Below are 20,534 nucleotides of genomic sequence, written 5' to 3'. Positions count from 1 at the left end.
TTTGTAGACTTACTTATAAAGTATTTTTGTAAATGTTTTCTATGGTGTCCTGGACATTATTACTGTGATGACACCACCCATGTGTCTGTTGCACAAATCTATATGGACATGCAGAATTTACTATATTTATATTTTAAACTGAATGAACTAGCTCCATATAAGGCCAAATTAACTGGTTGGTCATGACTTTCTTTTCTTACTGACGAGCCTTGCATATGTTTGTCACCTTTATGTGTTGTCTGACCCGTTTTTTTTTATATATATGTTGGCTGCATTCTGAAAATTAAAAACATCTTTTCATTAAAAGGGATCTTGGGATCAACAGTGGTGTGTTCCATATACCAGACAAGCTCATATCCCATTTTTCACACAGAGATACAGTTTCAGACTTTACATACAAAGTATTGAGTTGGAAGGTGTTATTTGTTGCCAGCCACTTCTGTTCCAGGACAAAGTGGTAACCGGTTTAACTGGCTGATAAGCATTGGGCAGGGTGCTACTGCGTCAAAGAAGTCTAGGGGTGGAGTCAGTCAGGGCCACTGTGTGCAGTAGGAAATCTTATACAATTATTGCTTTTAATATCCATTTAGCACTGAAAAAAATTGCTATATTTTTTTTAATTGAACAACTCTAGGCCTATCCCTCAAGTATGCTACACTTACTGTTATGCTAAGGAAAATGCGTTGATCGCAAAACAAATAATTATAGTTTGATGTCAAAGATTACAAAACTGACAAAGTAAGGCCTTTGTGATTAAATTGATTGGGATTCGGTTCCTAACATGTTGATCTAACTACGAAACGAAGTCCAACATAAACTGTATAGGAAATAATAATGTTTGTAAGCTACATAAGCAATGGCATCACCTTCAAAATATGTTTTTACCTGAAGCTTCAGGTGATCTAATCTATTATTTGGACCAACGCCCCCACAAGGAAGCGGCTGGAAGTATAGAGAATAGATGTGGGCCAACGCGAAGGAATTCACACTGAAAGAAAAAAGCAACCAGGAAGTCAACGGTTCTTGAAGGGCAGACCACAAGTAGCAAAACTGTTTAAATTTCGCTGTAACGACAGGAATTGGAAGTGAAGTTGATTTGTATATTGAATCGTCGACTTCGACTTCCTCACAATATGGGTCAAGGAGACAATAATCCCAGCTCTATGGTAAGAAACCATTCAAATTGAGTCGAGGCTGTGTTAGTTTGTTTCCCTGAACCTGTTGCTGAGGTTCTTTACGTCATCTATCGGATGTAATGTTGGTTAAATGTTTTATATTATTAATGACACTGATTTGATTCCTTTGTTTATATTTATTTGTTTTTGAAGTATGTCCAAGCCCTTATAACAGTTTTCTATGAATTCATGTCGGCCTATTTTTGTTGACGAAAGAAGAAGGGATGGGTGTTTCACAAAGTTGATGGGCACTACAAGGAAGAATATTGTAGCCTATTTTTGTCTGTCGACCGAGTAGATTAGACTGAGTAGACTTTTTAGCTTCGTTCAAAGTTACTTTTCTGTGTGTTCCCCTTGGTCACATCCTCCCCCTCTGAATATATGCAAGTCCCTTTGTGTTCTACAAGGCTGCATTGTTACGAGGCATGTTCGGAATGAGTCAAAATTGGGAGTGATTCCACAATAGCTGTACTAAGACCTTGGAAGAGGGACTTAACTATTGTCACTAAGGGATTCCCAAGTTCTGGGTAAGTCAGTATTCTTGGTTTTTCCTCTGTGTCTGGAAGACCTTCTTAGTGTAGGCTCTTCTTTGGGCCCCGTGACTCTCAGATCAATGTGCTGTGCACAAGGTTCTTTTCCTTTCACACGTTCAATCTCAATTGTATGAGGTCTGAAGAAATAAGGAACATCATCCTCTGAATCAGTGGACTCTTCCCCTTGGAGTTCTGAGTTTACATCTTTATCTTGATTATTCCTCTGAGTACTCGGAGTTCTACAGGGTCGGACTAGGACGGATTCTTCTTGTGCTTCTTCTTCAGGAGGAAAGAAGTTGCAAGGTAAAAGTACATCTCTGTGCAGTGTTCGCACTGGTCCAGATTGTTTATCAGGACACACTTCATAGACAGGGAGGTCACCGGCTTGGCTTACTACCACATACATGGTTTGCTCCCACTTGTCAGCGAGTTTGTGTTTCCCACGTAAACGTAGGTTCCTTACTAATACCCAGTCTCCTTCTTTCAACTGTGAAGCAGTCACATGTTTGTCAAATCTTGTCTTGTTATATCCAGCCCTTTTCTTTGTGTGTTCAGCTGAGATCTTGAAGCTTTCTTCAAGATGAGATTTCAGGTTCTGTACGTACTGTGAATGTGATGTCTGTTCTTTGTCTCTCAAGAGCAGTCCAAATGCTAGGTCGACCGGCAGTCTTGGTTCACGGGCTAACATGAGTTCATACGGACTGACCCCGGTCGTGTCGTTTTTTTGTACAGTTGTAGGCGTGTACAAGTGGTTTCACAAACTCTCGCCAGCGACTTTTGCTTTTGTTCTCCAGGGTCCCAAGCATGCTCAAGAGTGTTCTATTGAACCGCTCCACTGGGTTTCCTCTGGGGTGGTAAGGCGTAGTTCGTATCTTTTTAATTCCGGCAATCTCACACAATTATTTTATCAAGTGGGACTCAAAGTCAGGGCCTTGGTCGCTGTGTAGACGCTCTGGGTAGCCATAATGAGAGATGAAGTGTTCCCAAAGGCTTTTTGCAACAAATCTTTCTGTTTGATTAGATGTAGGGATCGCTAGGGCATACTTGGTGAAGTGATCCGTGATCACTAATATGTCCTTAGTTTTACTCTGATCGGGTTCAACTGAGAGAAAATCCATGCAGACAAGTTGTAAGGGTCTAGAGGTTGTTATATTCACCAGCGGTGCTGCTTTCTCAGCTAAGCCCTTTCTTCTCACAAACCGCCCGCATGTCTTAACTTTGTGTTCGACATCTGCAACCATTTTGGGCCAATATAATCGCCTCCTCACAAGGTCCAGAGTGCGGTCTATGCCCATGTGACCAAAGTCATCATGTAAGCTCTTCATTACATCGCTTTGAAGCTCCTGGCTGGCTCGCCAAGCTGTAACACTTGTTTACATTCAATCTGGGTAATCTGAGATCTGGGCCATCAGAAGATGCTTTTCAGGTGTGCAGTCAATAACAACAAACAGGGTTTGAGAACTTTTAGATTTTAGTGAAAAAGAATTATCATATATACAATGCTCAGGTCTGTCAACATAGAAAATGCAAAATAAAAAAATTATTAATCAAAATACTTGAATTTCATCTCAGTATCAAAGCCTTAAGTTAACTCAAACGCTTTATTAATTCTTGTCTTTTAATTCTATTTGCTTCCTATTTGTTCTGTTTTATTTCTTTACAAAAGTTAAATGTAGTTATCTTTAATTTCCTATTTTGTAAAATTATATATATATTAAGTCTTTAATAAATAGTAAATAAATAAATAATTTAATTCTCTAATAAAGTTTTATCTAATCTAAATTCTCAAGCAAATCTTATTTGAAATTATTCACCTTAGTTCTTAACTAAATCAAAATTCACATAACCCAAATCAATTGTACAGGCTAGCAGTTCAAACAGTAACTCAAAATAAATCAATATCACATTTGCAGTACATACATTCAAATATTCGTTCAATTAAATATATTCAAATTCTCAGCGTCTTCATTCATCTCAATTCTTCAAGACAGTCTCTTCTTTAAATACAAAGAACATGTAGCTAAAGTCTTAGTATAACTGTGGGGAAAAGCTATCAAAGGTTCTCATTCAGTTGGACTGATGTGGTGTGGAATCCATTTAGTCTCGTTTGATGGGAGGTTCGCCATCTGGTTGTTGTCGTTGATGTTAATATTTGAGTATTCAGTCAGTCAGTCAGTCAGTAAGTATTCAAGGCAATTGTAGTTCAATCCACAATGAAAATCTTCATCAAAGCATTCAAAAACAGCTTATCTCAAGCAGGTCCGTTGTAGTTTAGTCTAGCTTTAATCAGGCTACAAGTTAGCACTCAACTAGCACTCAAATTAGCATTCACAGGAAAAAACATAAATTCAGTATATTCAAAACTGTACTTTCTGTCTCACACTCGTTTTAACCACTTTAGATACAATCGAATAATTACATTTGGTAAAACTAAATCGGTCAGTAAAGTTCTGTTCTGTTTTAGGACTAGGTCTTACAATCCCTGGTTGATTTGCACTCCTGAGATGTGAAGTGGGTTGACGCAGACATGCAAGGTGTTTCCGGGTAAGAGTCATGGTACTGTCTGTGGGACAAAAGGGTTAAAAAGCCTCATTGGAGTCATCAGGTGGGCCCCCATCCTTCTCCGGTGTTTCGATGATAGGCCCACAACACCTCCAGAGGGCTCATCGGCAACACCTGGCGTCCCAGATGTGCCCCCCTCTGCCTTAACCCTTCTGCGCCACAGATGCTATTTTGGGGCCCAGGTGGCGTCTCTCCTCTTCACCCACAGCCACCGGCTTGCCCATTCAGCAGCGCTTGAGAGGGCTTTGATGGCTTGGCGTTGGGCTTGGCCTCGAATTCCCAAATCCTTAAGCAGCCTGGTAGTTGTCTTACCCACAAAGCCTCTGCAGCCGACTTCCACTGGGCAAACTTTGGCTTTCCAGCCACGTTGCTCAGCATCAGCTGCCAGCTCAGCGTACTTAAGGCTCTTTCGTTCGTAGGCCTCCTCTACAGCGTCCTCCCAGGGCACAGTCAGCTCTACGATGTACACCTTCTTAGTTGAGGAGGACCAGAGCACGAGGTCTGGTCTGAGGTTCGTAGTGGCGATCTCTGGTGGAAAGTAGAGCCTTGGACTCAGATCCACCACGAGCCTCCAGTCTCGCGCTCCTCCCAGCTGACCGAGGTCTGATGTTGTACTGGCCTTGGTCTTGGTTGGCTTTGCACCTTCACAGACGAAACCTCTTGCAGATGTAGGCCGGGATGATGGAGGTAGGGCATTGATGGTCGTTCGTCTGGTCTCCAGCATAGCTGCAAGGCACTTCAGCACTTGGTTGTGCCGCCAGGTGTAACGGCCTTGAGTCAGGCCTGTCTTGCAGCCAACCAGGATGTGTTTAAGGTTTGCTGGAGACGGGCAGAGTGGGCACGTTGGGTCTTCTCCATACCATTGTTGAAGGTTACTGGGAGATGGCAAGACATCATACGTTGCTCGTAAGATGAAGCTGGTGTGAAATGCTTCCATACTCCACAGTTCCTTCCAAGAGAACTTCCTTCTCTCAACTCCCTCCCACCTCATCCACCTCACCATTAGAACAGTGCAACAAAGCAATGTGCAACATGACATGTCTGAGTTGTTTAAATGCCTGTGCTTTATGGAGATGCTGAGCTTGAGCACGAGAGACCACAATGCAAGTGCTGTGGATCCTGGATGTTTCATGGTTTACAATTGCTTCCAATTTCATGGTTTTATTACTAACAACAAATGTAGGCTATTGTTGAGGGCTTTGTCCTTCACGTACTGTAGGCCAGGGGTTCTCAAACTTTTTGGGGCCAGGGACCCCTCAAAGGGTAGAACATTTTCCGAGGACCCCCTCATAATCACATTCCAAATTGAACCATATAGGCTTATAGCTATTTGTAATGTTTTATGCTTTTGGACTCTTTTACTCTAAAATCATATAGTACTAATATTACAAGAGTTTTAGGAAGCAACTTTTGATAAATCACCATAGTTACATATAGATTAGCACTAACCTGCTCCAGGGCAGGCTAACTTAAGTGTAGCTGGATAAGCTTACCACACCCCCGGAAAAAGGAGGGATCCCATTGACCAAGGACTGATATTAGATAGTTAATAAGATTAGCGGAGGGAGAGAGTTCTTTGCAATCGCCAAGATCAATTATTCTTGTATGAGCGCTACCGATTCAGCCGACAAGGAATCATTAATTTGCAAGTCTTGCGCTTTTTTGCGAGTGGTACATTTTTGTAGTGTCGGTGATGCGGAGAACAAAGCACTCATAATTATATGAGCGTTATTAGTACACCATAGCATATCATTATTGTAGAAAATGATTAAGGTGGACTCATGATAAGAATAGAGAGAAATACAGACAATTTATTTTCACTGCTTCAATTTATTGCATTTGTTATTAATACATTTAGTCATTTAACAGACGCTTTTATTCAAAGGGATTCGACCTAGCAACCTTTTAGTTTTAAACCGGTAGAGGGATCCTCTGTACCAGTTGACACTTGCCGTCAGTTATTCATACACAGATATCACCCTATAAACATCCCAACACACCTTGCTCTCACAGCGGTGGCGGTGTTGAATTTTGCCATGATTATGGTCTTGTATTCTTCATATGTTCATCTCCTGCTCGCTAGCGGAGAAAAAAAGAGCAATTTTCTTTGAGTTTAGAACCATTATACCGTTAGAAAATCATTGTTTTGGTGATCGACCTTTCCTGCCTTTTGAAGTAGGACGTGCACGCGCAAATGCCCCGGTAAGTTTAGCCTGGTTGAAATTAACCACATGATTTGGATGCGGATCAGCCGTTAACGAACCGATATTTGCTGTTCTCAATCAGCTCGCTAATCTTAACAGGCTAAAAGGCCAATTGATTAACTTAGCTTCAACTCTACGACAAACGGGCCCCCGTTCGGAATGGATTCATTAGCCATGGATATCAGGCGATTTTTGAAAAGACCATCGAGTGCTTTCACTCACACAGATGCCCGCAAAAGGCCTCAAGTACAAAGTAAGAATGAAGAAGATCAATTCACATTTTTAAACGTTGCTTTGCTTCGCACAACATCGCATTAAGACAGGGACAAACGCTTTTAATAATGTGCTTTGAAATACGATGATGCAGGTAACAAGCCAGCCTTCCCGGTTAGACATAGCTAAGTGAAATGTTTTAGCTTAGCTATAGAATCTTCCATTTTCGCAGTCAAGGTCAAATAGAAGAAGAGCAATGGCAGAAAAAGCATAAACCCGACCCCCTGTCGCTACACGATGGTAGTCCTTTGGGGGATAGTAGTCCCTCACATTGCGCATGCTCAGACACAAACGGTTTATGGCATAAGGCTCAACATAATCGCGCATGCTCAGACAACAAAACGGTTTACAGCATAAGGCTCAACATCAACATCAACATATCTGGCTTGTCTTAACGCATAATGTAGGTTTATTTAACGTAATATTTAATAATGTTGTAAACGGTTTAAACATCAACATATGGGGCTTGTCTTAACGCATAATGTGGGTATATTTAATGTTATATTTAATTATGTTGTAAATGGCTAACAGCATAAGGCTCTACGTCAACATATGAAACGAAACTGGGGAGAGACTTTTTGATCCTCCACCTCATCTGTTTTGTCCACTGTGACAACATCTTCTTTGTTTTTAAATAAATGGTCATGTTTTCAAAAAACTGGCTTTCGTCGCTTTTCTCCATGATTGAAAACGGATCTGTCGTTGTGACGCATGCGCGGCTTCGCTGTCGACAGCAGTCGACAGTGTCGCAAAATGACGCATGCGCAATGTGAGGGACTACTATCCCCCAAAGGACTACCATCGTGTAGCGACACCGCCCCCTTCATTGAGGCAGAGGTACTGTTTGCCTCCCTTCCGTGTTTTATCACTGAAGTTTTTTGTCAGATCAGCAAGACTAAATGGGCCTCATTCTCGAACGCAGTTAAGAAGAATTTAAGAGGAATTTAAGAGGAATTTAAGAGGAATTGGATTTAGGACAACATTCGGCATTCATGAAAGTTTTCTCATCTGGGATTTGCTCTGAACTTCAGAAGACTTTCCGAACTCGAAATAGCAGTCGTAACTCGGCCAGAGTTTTCTCAAATGCGATTCCTTAAAAAACCACAAGATGGCCCCGTTGGCCATCTTGTGGTTTTTTGAGGAATCGCATTTAAGAAAACTCTCCGTGTTAATGAATTTGTGAGAAATCGTTGGTGATTGCGTTCACATCAACTCTACAGATCCTCGGATTAAAGTATCATTAACAATTACGTTTCACATGTAGGCCTATAGTCATGATTCTACGAGGCACCGTGATGTCATAAAATAAATAAAAGGACTACACCGGAATGCTGCGCTCGTCTAGTGAGCGTCGTTTGGCACTGCCGTCTGTGCAAGTACGGCAATCCAGAATTTTCAAGTAGTTCCACGTTGGTGGAACGAACTGCCTAGCACTACCAGAGCAGGCGCGTCCCTCTCTACCTTTAAGAAGCTTTTGAAGACCCAACTCTTCAGAGAGCACCTCCCTTCCTAACTGGCACTTCCACTAGTGCTTAACTTGCACTTATAGCAGTTACATTCCTGCACTTCGTTTTTATTTCCTATTTCGTTTTTCTATTTCTTATGTAAAGTAGTATTTATTGTTACACTAGGTCTCTATTGCTCGTAGCTTGACTGTTCTATCCCTTGTACGTCGCTTTGGACAAAAGTGTCTGCTAAATGACTAAATGTAATGTACACGAAACCGCTTTGACATGACTCGTTTACGAGTTGCTTTCGTGTAGATTCGGTCGATTCCGACTGCACACGTCACTACGGTTGCGTGCCCTTATAAGGAGCTGGCAGGGCGTGTATGTATGCAAATTCAGGAGCACGAGAACGCGCTTTCAATTTAAGAAAACTCTTCCGGGGGAGCACAGCCCAGAAAACTTCTGCTGCGTAGGACCGCATTTTCAAGCGTGCATGAATTTGGCGGATGTCTTTTGCTTACGTTGTTTTTCCGAAGCCCGTAAGAAACATTTCAGAAGAAACTTCAGAAAATGTTCGAGAATGAGGGCCAATATGTTCTACGCATGCGCTCAACCTTTTGTGAGGGATTGCGCAATCTGAGATGAGGCACAGCTCGTCGCTGCCTCACCGTCTTGCTGTCTCCTGTTTGTTTGAATAGGACATGCGCAAATTCAGCGATTTTGATTATAAAAATGCTCGAAAAGATTGGAATCATGCAGAAAATACATTTATACCACAGATCAGTAGAAAAATATTAATATTTATGTTTTTTACTTTCATGATGACAGGTTAGGATCTGCCTCCCCTGACCGCACGCCGGTGCTCTCGCATAGAAACGTGAGCGGGGAGCCAAGCTGTTGCTTCACTGAATAGACCTATATCGTTAATCAATACGTTATTTGATGTCATGAAAGGTGTAGAGCATGGTTTCTTTTTATATTATACTTTTCAGCTGTAACACCCTGGGCCTGTTTCCAGAGGCATTAATTTATTTTTTAGGTCCTATAGACAGAGGTCCTTTCTTTTGTCTTCCCCACCACCCCCTTCATTTTTGTGAGGCCTACACATACTTTTCTTTACTGTTTTCTTGAAATTTTATAAACTACAAACTCCAAACACATCTATTCACTGTCATTTAATATGACTTTAACTGATAACATAATGGAATATAGCCAGGTCAGCCTTACAGTCGCAACATTTTGTGTTGCTTTGCTTCGCGCGTGTTGCATCGCGTCGTGTTGCATCGGGTCGAGGTCTGTCTGATCACAAAATAAGTTTACCCACCTATAATTTTACCACTACAGCACTGAGTAAGTGAGTTACAAATCAGAGCTGTTATGTAACCTCTGAAAGTCATTATAATCACATATTTCATGCTGAATGAGCTCTTGGACTTTTTGTGAACTGGCAGGAGAATTGGATTTTACACAGTGCCTCAGCTGAATTTCTCGGAGAGGAATTGCACGTACACATACACACTGGCTTGATTAATCTGACTTCAGGCATCTGCAGGCCATTCCAAAAGCAACACAAAGTCCCTGTGAAATGCAGATATGGAAGCAGGGCCTGTAAGAGAGATCAGAGGAACTCATTTTTGCAGGGCATCAAAAGCTCTTCCCCCAGCGAGAGTGGGGTCATTCGATAGCACGCTGCCATTATGTGCGTAGGGGACCCAGAGCAGAGGGGAGGGAGTGAGTCAGAGAGAAAGGCAGATGGAGAGTGGCACAGCGCAACACTGTTTCCTGGAGACGCCTGTGTTTATGAGACACTGGATTGGCTCAGGGGATTTAAATGGAGGTGATCAGGACAGGAAGTGTGCACAAACTCTCACCGATATCCTTCATTGAAAATGTAACTTGTCATTGGTCATTTACATATTACATGTAACACGTTTCAATGCAGTCATCATGGAATTTACAGATTTAACACTTTTCCTGTCAGCCATATTACTCATGCACATGTGGCCATAGGCTACATGTGTACAAAAATGTAGACAAAGAACTAAAACTGATCATATTTTTTCAACAAACAAGCCTCATTTGTTTAGTGTTGTTGAAACTATGCATACTAAGTATACTATGTTCTCTAGCCACAAATTCTACATGCAGTTTTGGACACTTGCAGTTCAAGGCAGAAAGATATCAGAGCATCATTTCATCATGCATATGTTTTGAAATGCATTTTAAACTGGAATTATTATTTAACTCCTGAGTGAAATTCAACCTCCATGTTTTGATGCTGTGGATCATGCTGATCTTCATATGAACACCCTCTGCCCTCTATGCTGTGTTTAGGAGGAGGGAGGCGATGAGGAGAAGATTGGGAAGGTGAGCGAATGCCAAAGCCTCAGTGAGACACTGGACGGGGTCACGAATATCATTAAACGGAACGTGGCCGGCCTCTTGGTTCGTGGTGAGAAGGTGGAGGACCTGATTGGAAAATCAGAAGACCTGGAAGCAGGAGTAAGTCGTAACTGTCACAGAAGTGTCTCAGGCCTGGACTGCATGTCACCGCTGCACACCACATTTTTGTATAATACTGTAACTTACACACACTCGTTGATGTAATTACACCGCATAAACAGGTGTTTAATAATCAAATATGTCTGCAAAGCTAAAAAGCTGAGATGGTATAAATAGGTGATGATAGTTCAAGAGCAATGCCAGACTTTGGATAAACTTTTGTGACACAATGTGTGGGATATGAATTTGGATATGAATTTGGATATGAATTTGGATATGAATCGGTCTCGTCTTTACCCTCCGTCTACATTGTTTTTCTTCTGTTCTGCCTCATCCCCCCTCCACTAACCCCTCCCATTCATTGACCACCAGGCCCAGAACTTCAAACAGACGTCTCAGAAGGTGGCGCGATCATACTGGTGGAAGAATGTGAAGATCGTCGTGGTCATCATTGTCATCGTGATCATCATTATCCTCATCATTGTCCTCTTGGCCACAGGAGTCATTCCAGTCAGCAACCCAGTTCCACCACCACCCACTATCCCACCCAATTAAGCACACTCTGTCCCCATATTTTAATTTCTCTCTCTCTCGTTCTCCATTTTTCTGTTTCCTGTTTCTCTCTCTCTTCTAATGCATATGCATGCATGTAGTTTTTGCACATTTGCTCACACCTTCAACTGTCATATGGTGGCACTTTCACAACTAACAGAGTGAAAGCGTCTGACCAATGCCAGTGCTCACTTAACATCATGAGCTCGGACCACTATATTTCCTCATTTAAAGCATTGGTACATAAACTTCTCAGCGTGCAGTTGTTAAGAAGCTAAGCTAAGAGCTAGAATGAGTGATACATGCTGTGGCCTGTACATTGCCCCTTCAGCAGGATAAGATGAATGATATTGTTTTATATTTTCAGTGGCAAATTATGTTACTTTGTTGAAAAGACAAATCAATAATGTGTTACCTTTGTTTCTGAAGGTGCCTGTAATTTGCACACAGAAGTGTGTAAAGCTTCTGAAAGGTTAGTAGAACATGATGTCTTTCATGATGTTACATGGAGGGTTTTCTGTGTCCTGAATGTCATTGCACCCAGTTTAGTTTAGCTTTGTTTTGATTAAATGAAGCTCTCATAGCTGGAATTTTTTAGCTAAGTTGACTACTTGAGATTTGTAGTCACATATGTAAGAGGAAGAACACAACAACATTGTGTGTGTCTGTGTGTGTGTGTGTCTGTGTGTGTGTGTGTGTCTGTGTGTGTGTGTGTGTGTGTGTGTGTGTGTGTCTGTGTGTCTGTGTGTGTGTGTGTGTGTGTGATCAAAGCTTGGTGAAAGACAGGTCCATTGTGTGGTAGTTGGGAGAGAAAATACATGAAGGAACATTTTGTTATCTGGAAAGCACTGTTACTTCTCCAAGGTTCTCTCTCAAGGTTGACTTCTCCTAACCATGGCGAAAATCTAGTCTGAGAACTCCAAACCCATGACTATAGGCCAGCACTGGATTGTTATATAGTTATGTTTTCATTTAGACAAACTAATTCAGATGGACTTTAATTCGATTAAATCAGACTGGTCTGCGTGTTCTTATGTCACTTGATGAGATTTGGAAGTCATCTACATTACATTTGTATAGCTAGAGATGCCTTTGCTTGTAATGTAAATGTAAATCAACCTCAATGTGTTTGAAGTGGTTGCCCGTGTAAGATTCAACTGTGGAGATTCCAGGTTATTTATGTATGTTTGTTTTCATCTCTGTCCCAACAATTTTTGTTTTAATTTCCAGCATGAGTAATAATCTTTTTTAATAACCTAAATAAAATTGATAATTCATACAATGAATCTTGATATCTTGATCAAATTTGAAATTATGAACAACTACCGTTTTGAATTATTTTCCCATATCTTGCGAAAAGATTAAATAAAATAAAATGTAATGTTATTAATTTATGTATAGCACCATTAATAACTGACATTGTCCTAAGACACTGCACAGAGCTCAAGGCAATAACCCTAGAGCAAACGTGTGCAGCCAATGGATAGATGTCATGTTTGTCAGCCTATGCATCTCACCATTCAACAATTAATGTGCTATTAAACTAATAATGACCAAATATTATACCAGGTTAAAGATATCTATGAATCATATACATTTTTTAAATTGTATTTTCTACATTACTTGCTAGAGAATGGAACACTCGATATCATGGTTGTGGGGTTAATTTCTTGACAGACGCTCTAAATCCGTATGCGCACATTCATTGGCATAGAAGACACATTTGGGTGAAAGAGGTGTAAAATGGGTGCTATATCCTCCCCTCACTGACATCCTGTCAACCACTAGAGGGAGGCAAACCATAACCTTCTATTGACAGTGTTACAACCAAAGCATCCAGATCTGTGTATCACTGTGTATACGAACCTGCCAATCTAGACAGTACTTTTCCATATGAAACCAAAACACGCTCAGTGCCATATCTTATCTATTGCCCCTGGAGCCGTTCTGTTAAAGCCTCTTTTTTTGTAACAGCGCCTGGGAATTTGCTTAACCCCAATTTGCTAAGCCAAACTCGAATCAATGAATGATTAATTCATTTGTATCGTTTGTGCTAGCATAATATGTAAAACGATTAACCCCATTTTCTAAGGTTTTCCTCTCCATGTTTGTGTGTACAGAAAGTGAAAAATTCAAAGTCTCCATAGAGGTCCCTGCAAATAATTTTCCTCCAAACTTTCCATGTCTGATTCAGATTCAGCTGTTCATCATTTGGACTATCTGACATGAGTATCATGTTGTATTCATTAAATTACGAATGAGTAGTCCAACATTATAGGCAAATACCCTACACTTGTGGTGTTGTATGTAACATACCTGCCATTCATTTTATTTATTGTAATGCAACAATACATTTGAATTAAGTAACCCAACCTGATCATATGTCCTCTATTACTTCAGTCACACAGCAACATCCAATAGTGCACCTCTAGCTGGATATGTGCTGGTTTTTTGCTTCCTCCTACGTCCTTCATTCTCAAAATATACTGATCAAGATATGAGCAGTCCTTATTTCCTTAAGGGAACACTTTGGCAAGTTAACAAATTCTAATTTAATATGCAGTCGCACAAAGCGGATGAACCATTCTTCCGAGAGATTTAGCGTCAATTTCTCTAAATGTTTGTGCATTGACAAGTTAAACCTTGGAAATGGTGAAATCTGCAGCAGGAGTTGGTTTTAAAGGTTAACCAAAACATTTTGTTGATTGGTTCAGTTTATATAGCTCGTTCACAGCACCGAACATAACATCACCTGTTGCCTGCTCACAACCCGAACTTCCCGATGGTGCCTGCTTCCACCACAGGACAGAAACATAATTTTTCACCAGAAGTTTTCAGAGTCAAGGGCAGTTGGCAACAACACCCAGGTGTGTGTACAGTTGATGCTGGGCAGTACATGAACACCAAAGATGACTGAAAAAACAACAACCTGTAGCCTACGTCTCCGACCGGTCCCATCAATTATGTGTCATAGTGTGTGTCTGTGTGTGTCAAGCTGAACCACGCCGGATCTTTTTATTGTAGTGAAAGACCAGTTTATTGATTTCTAATATGAGCTTGTAGTTCCTATAGCTCAGCAGAGTAGGGTGCATTTCCCAGGCAGCACACATATCAGCAAAAATGCAAAATGTTGGCAACCAGCACTGTTCTTTGGTGTCTGTCTGGTTTAGCTAGTTCCTGGAATTCTTGTCTGGTTATTTTGCAATTATCCAAACACACCTTGTGTATTTAAAAAAAAAAAAAATCTGTTTATAAGAAGGATGACTTGTTTACAAAAACTTGACTAAAAACATATGGTAATGATCTTAAAATCTGGTAAGCCAGCTAATGGTTGCAACGTTTATCTGTACACAGTGGTGTAATACCAATTGGAGAACCGGACATCACAACCACATGCCTCCAGCTGTCCTCTCAGTTAGTTAGTTATCTATTGAGTTGGGATTGTTGGTCTTCAGATGTGTTGTCATATTTGGTAATTAAAACAAGCACTATGAATGCAGACAGATTTGATTGGTGGGATGTTCTATTCTTGTTTTATCAGAGGATCAAACACAAGACAAGGAAGCCCAAAAGAGTGCACCAAAGAGTGCCCTGGTCATCCACTTCAATGAAGACATTCACTTCCACAATTATTTCAAAACAGCAAATGTGAGTAAACCCTTGACTTCATCCAGTGACACCTAAGCCAGATAACAGTATTTTGTCAGACATTCAACATGGAGTCTAGAAAGAACAAACTAAATTGCCACTGGCAAGTTTAATTTCACCATTTTGGTGTTGAAATATCACTGAATGATTGTCTTTTCTTTTCAACAAATGACTTGTGACCCAGTGACTCTAAGGCCAGTGCTCTATGTCTGCTAGAGGTGGGTGTATTAATATGTGTTTAGTGTGAATTATTGCCATAGTAACTTAAACGCGATGCTTGCGTCATTGTGTGCTCCTCACTTAACCCTCTGACCCAGAAACAGCTGTGAAGGTACAGGCACTGAGAGGTCTCCTACAGCTCCGCTCCTTAGGGTTCTGATGCTTTTGTAGGCTGGAAGAGTCACAGGGGTGCTGTATCTTTTACCAAAGTTTTTAAAAACTCAAAAACTCTGCAGTGATCCGAGACTTATGTTTATAAGACCTTTTCTCTATATATCTGTTTTTCCACTCTCTCTCTTTTTTCTTTCTGTCTCCAGGCAGCCACCACCATCAGTAAGTCGGCTTTAAACACCAGCAATAAGACGACCACTCTTCCTTCAGACTTCCAATATCCCCTGAAAAACTTGTCTCAGCTCAGTCTCAAGCCCTCCAGCACAGAATGTCCATTATCTGTATTCAGCAAAGCCTTTTGTAGATGGCAGACCATTGAGAATTGAGAAATGAGCGCTTTAACCCATGGTTAGCTGTTACAGCTCTATGCAGAGGGGAAGAAGAGGTTGTCTGGAGAGCTTGGAGAGGGCATTGGGGAGTATGACTACAACAACCCCAATGACACGGCCAACTTCTGCCCTGGTTTCGAGGTTTGTGTGTGTCCATTTTGTGTAATTGCAATTTCCTTATAGCTATTTTAAAATAAAGTAATCAAATTGTAAAACAGATATTTACAGTGTGTATGCCAATCCCTCGGTTTTACTTAGAGAGGGGACAGCGATGATGAGACGGATGAGTTTGGGCCTTCTATAGACGGCCTCACCCCAACCTCACCGGGCCATGACGGTGTCTCCACCTACGGCGAGGACAACTTGGTGCCAGAACCACACAAGGTACTTTACTAACTAAGCTGTGGAACTTTTATTTCTCTTCACTGAGATTTTGAAAGAAAGTGAATTGACACTTTTTTCCCCCTCATTGTGTGCAAGGTGAACACAATCGAGATCAATTATGCAAAAACGGCTAAGAAGATGGACATGAAGAGACTGAAGACCACCATGTGGGGGCTTCTCACTGACAGTCTTGAGAAACCAGTGGAGGAAACCGCCACCACTGTGAGTTCTAGTCCATTCCATCTGTAGGCAGCTACAAACATCAAACACATCCTCTTGGCCACAGGAGTCATTCCAGTCAGCAACCCAGTTCCACCACCACCCACTATCCCACCCAATTAAGCACACTCTGTCCCCATATTTTAATTTCTCTCTCTCTCATTCTCCATTTTTCTCTCTTTCTTCTAATGCATATGCATACATGTACTGTAGTTTTTGCACATTTGCTCACACCTTCAACTGTCATATGGTGGCACTTTCACAACTAAGTGAAAGCGTCTGACCAATGCCGGTGCTCACTTAACATCATGAGCTCAGATCACAATTTTTCCCAGTTCCACCACCACCCACTGTCAAACCTTAAGCACACTCTGTCCTCATATTTTAATTTCTCACACCTAACCGAGTGAAAAAGTCTAACCAATGCCAATGCTCACTTAACATCATGAGCTTGGACCACCATTTTTCCTGATTTAAAGCATTGGTGTACATACTTCTCAGTGTGCGGTTCTTTGAGTAGGCATTTTATCAATAAAAGCTAAGCTAAGGTGAGGGGTTTCTGTGTCCTGAATGTCATTGCACCCATCCATCTCCTGGGCTTTTTAACCAAGTTTTGCTTTGTTTTGATTAAATGAAGCTCTCATAGCTGGAATTGTTTTTGCTATGTTGACCACTTCAGAATCAGAATCAGGTTTTATTGGCCAAGTAAGTTTGCACAAACAAGGAATTTGACTTGGTAAAGTGGCTCTCAGTGTGCTTACACAGAATATACATCACAACACAAAACAATACAAAAAGTGCAACGGTTTAAGAAGTCTAAGAAAGTATATACAAGGAGGAATGCCTATATACAGGAGTTTGAGATTGGTAGTCACAGATACAGATACAGATATAAGAGCATTGTTGGTGTGTGTGTGTGTGTGTGTGTGTGTGTGTGTGTGTGTGTGTGTGTGTGTGTGTGTGTGTGTGTTTGTGACCACAGTTTGGTGGAAGCCAAGCCATTAATAACTGACATTGTCCTAAGACACTGTAACGAGTCCAAGGCATTAACCCCCTAGAGAAAGCGTGTGCAGCCAATGGAAAGATGTCATGTTTGTTAGCCTATGCATCTCACTATTCAACAATGAATGTGGTAATAAACTAATAATGGCCAAATATTAGATCTTATAAAAGATATCTATGAATCCAATTCAGTTTCTGTCAATTCGATTTCTACATGACTTGCTACAGAATGGAACACTGGGTATCATGGTTGTGGGGTTAATTTCATGACAGACGTTCTAAATCTGCATGCGCACATGCAGTGGCATAGATGACATATTTGGGTGAAAGAGGTGTAAAATGGGTGGTATATCCTCACCTCACTGACATCCTGACTTTGATTGGGGAGCACAATTTGTGACAACCACTAGAGGGAGGCAAAGCATAACTTTCCTTTACAGCTTCCTATTTTCATGTGCCTTGGTAAGGCATTCGAAGCATCCAGATCTGTGTATCAGCTTTAGCTGTACATGAACCCTGCCAATCTAGACACAGTACTATTCCATATTAAACCATGCTCAGTACTATATCTTATCTATTGCCCCTGGAGTTGTTCCGTTAAGGTTCTGTTAAAGTTTTTACAGTTTCCATGTCTCTATGTATTCAGTCTGAACATTCTTTCTCGGTATATACATTTCAGGGTCATATATAAATGAAGGTTTCTGTCTGCTCAGTGTCTAGTTATGGTTGTGGAGTGCAAACCACCAAACAGAGACTCTGTGTGCGGTGAAAGGATGCTGTGTTCCTGCCATTTGGGCCGAGTCATGACGCAAGTCATGTGGATATTAGTGTGTCCTTCTCCTTATGCATTAATAAACAAGAGGGAACAAATCAGCGAGTGTTTGTGAGCATTCCACTGCTTTAGATTCTTTGCTAAGAATGTTACTCAATGACATGTTTTAACATTAGTCATTTTTTACCATCAAAAGCCCTTACTACTCAAAGACCTTTGTTTGCCCCGTGAAATATTCAGCCTTCCTTAACAGAGAACATAGACATAGATGACTACAACTAGTGTTTTAAACCTCTAACGAATCAGAAATAATTCACAAAGGTTCATGTGGGTTATTGCTAAATTACTAAATATAAATGTAAATGTACTGGCATGAAGTCAGACAGTGGGACGGTTTTTAGTTTTAGTTTTAGTTTTTATTTTGACTCATTAGGATATCCTAGGGCAAACTAAAGTCTCCAGGGCAAACTAAAAGGCAGTTTGTCAATCCCTGCAATTCAAAAGGAAAAGGAACAGTGCAGTTCAGCATCTCTCCAAATTTGCTTTAAGTGTTACTTAGACGTGACAATTGTTTTATTCAATAAGCCAATTACCTTTTGAGTTGGTGTCATGAGCATGCCAGGATCCCACTGAAGCAATGCCTGGGACTGAGAAACGTGGGTAGCATGGACTACCACCATGCTATTTCCAAGTTTGAGCTCTGATGTAATTTTGAACTCATTTGAATGAATAATACTGAAAACTAACTAACACAATCATTTTCAAAGCTTAAACACTTGGGAGACCAAGGTTTGTTAGACTAATTTAGGTAGTCTGACATGCCTTGATGTTTTTGTATATTTCACCAAACTAAAAACATTGATGCAAAAGTGGCATATATGATTATATTCTAGAAGACTAGGATGGAAGGACTAAAGGAATGTAGTACAATCATTTTTTATTTAAATCAAATGTAAACCCTTACAAAAACCTATTTCAGAGGTGATCAGACTTTGTACAAAAACACATTGTAAAGACTTTGGGCCAAAACCTTTGAACTCTTGCCCTTGGAAACATAGGTGTTAGCTATACATAGGCGATTTTAGCATTCAGAAAGTGTGTGTGGTTTCACTACTAAATATTAATAATTTCAGAGTAACCTTTTCTTCTCCAAAACCAGTGTCCCTAGACAATGAATATTGATGAGGTAGGTGTAAACACTACTGTTTATCCGTCCAAGACAACGACCATTAAATAATGGCCCTGGAATGTCCTTGTGGCTCTCTGTCTCCCACAGGTTTTCTTGCCATATCATGACCTAATAGCGAATCGCCGAATTGCCATGCCCTTATCATATGAATAGCCCTCATTTGCTAATGGGCGGATCATTAGGAGCTGAAACCTCACTCAGGCCCCGTGCACACGGAGTCTAGGTTGCCTGAACCCGGATTCATTTTTCACACGGATCCACTTTTTAATCGCGTGCACACGGAGCCAGGTCAAGAGAAATTTGCATGCACATGAATCCAGCGGATCGTATTGAATCGGCTGTAGCACATCCCCCACGCCTGTTGGTGGCGCTACAGATAACTGAAGAAAACGGAGAAGAAGACAGGAGCACGCTAATAAAGTGACATATGACAGTAGTCAATCCAACTAGCAATGTTTAGCTTAGCCGCATAGCCTACATTTAATCTGCACAGTAACACATTATGGTGGTTAATAAAATCAGTGGTCAGAGCAGACTGTAGGTTAAGCGAAAAATTATTATATTTTGTATTGATAATAAAGAGTTTAGAACAGTGCAACAAAGCAATGTGCAACATGACATGTCTGAGTTGTTTAAATGCCTGTGCTTTATGGAGATGCTGAGCTTGAGCACGAGAGACCACAATGCAAGTGGTGTGTATCCTGAATGTTTCATGGTTTACAATTACTTCCAATTTCATGGTTTTATTACTAACAACAAATGTAGGCTATTGTTGAGGGCTTTGTCCTTCACGTACTGTACCTCTGAAGTAACGTTAACGCTAGCTAGTAGCTATCGCTATCGTTGTCTGACAGGACTAAAGCTATGTAACATTTATCTTTATTACAGACCGTTTTGAAACTTCCGTCTATAATAAAAAAAAATTCACGTCAGATTTGCTCATATAGACTATTGCTGAAACCGGTTTTGTAAAATGGTCTGATGCAAATAGATTAAACAGTGATAGATTCAAGTGTGGCTTGTTATTGTCATCCCTTTCCTAACAACATCGATTTAGATAGATAGATAGATAAACTTGTATTAATACCGTTAGGGAAATTCACGTGTAATAGCAGCAAGGTAATAGGTAGATTTTTTTTTTAAGCTGGAGAGCTGCTATAACAGGCTGCCACACTCGCTGCGCCATGGCAACCCATTCAGTTATTAAATAATGCCGGTCGTGTCCGTTGTTCTGGCTAGTCTAAAAAATTACGTCCAACTGGCCACGAAAGTAAGACCACGAAAAACTATCCACATGTAGGTAGAGTAGCACACTATCCCAATACAAACAACTAAGCACAGTAGAAAATGTA

At 40.8% G+C, this 20,534-nt stretch overlaps 1 protein-coding gene across 2 annotated transcripts; it reads left to right on the top strand.

The window, feature by feature from the left end:
- The first annotated feature begins 914 nt into the window (after positions 1-914).
- Positions 915-16,666, top strand: LOC105889879 (vesicle-associated membrane protein 8-like). 2 transcript variants are annotated; one of them, XM_042708238.1, is made up of 4 exons: positions 915-1,166; positions 10,530-10,697; positions 11,070-11,196; positions 16,287-16,666. In XM_042708238.1, exons 1-4 carry the CDS (start codon positions 1,134-1,136, stop codon positions 16,340-16,342), a joined length of 384 nt encoding a protein of 127 aa, XP_042564172.1. In that variant the 5' UTR covers positions 915-1,133; the 3' UTR covers positions 16,343-16,666. The 2 variants fall into 2 exon arrangements, with proteins under 2 accessions (XP_042564172.1, XP_031426290.1); XM_031570430.2 differs by lacking the exon at positions 16,287-16,666 and having other exon boundaries at positions 922-1,166; positions 11,070-12,535.
- Positions 16,667-20,534: the final 3,868 nt, after the last annotated feature.

Source organism: Clupea harengus, chromosome 7 (genome assembly GCF_900700415.2).
Source record: "Clupea harengus chromosome 7, Ch_v2.0.2, whole genome shotgun sequence".
In the NCBI taxonomy this organism is placed as follows: domain Eukaryota; kingdom Metazoa; phylum Chordata; class Actinopteri; order Clupeiformes; family Clupeidae; genus Clupea; species Clupea harengus.
This window is presented reverse-complemented; position numbering and strand designations above follow the sequence as displayed.

Excerpts from the sequence above, each read along its gene's own strand:
- LOC105889879 (XM_042708238.1), top strand. The coding sequence starts at position 1,134 with ATGGGTCAAGGAGACAATAATCCCAGCTCTATG. Across the intron at positions 1,167-10,529 it reads ACAATAATCCCAGCTCTATG|GAGGAGGGAGGCGATGAGGA; the intron begins GTAAGAAACCAT and ends TGCTGTGTTTAG. Across the intron at positions 11,197-16,286 it reads CATTGTCCTCTTGGCCACAG|GAGTCATTCCAGTCAGCAAC; the intron begins GAGTCATTCCAG and ends TCTTGGCCACAG.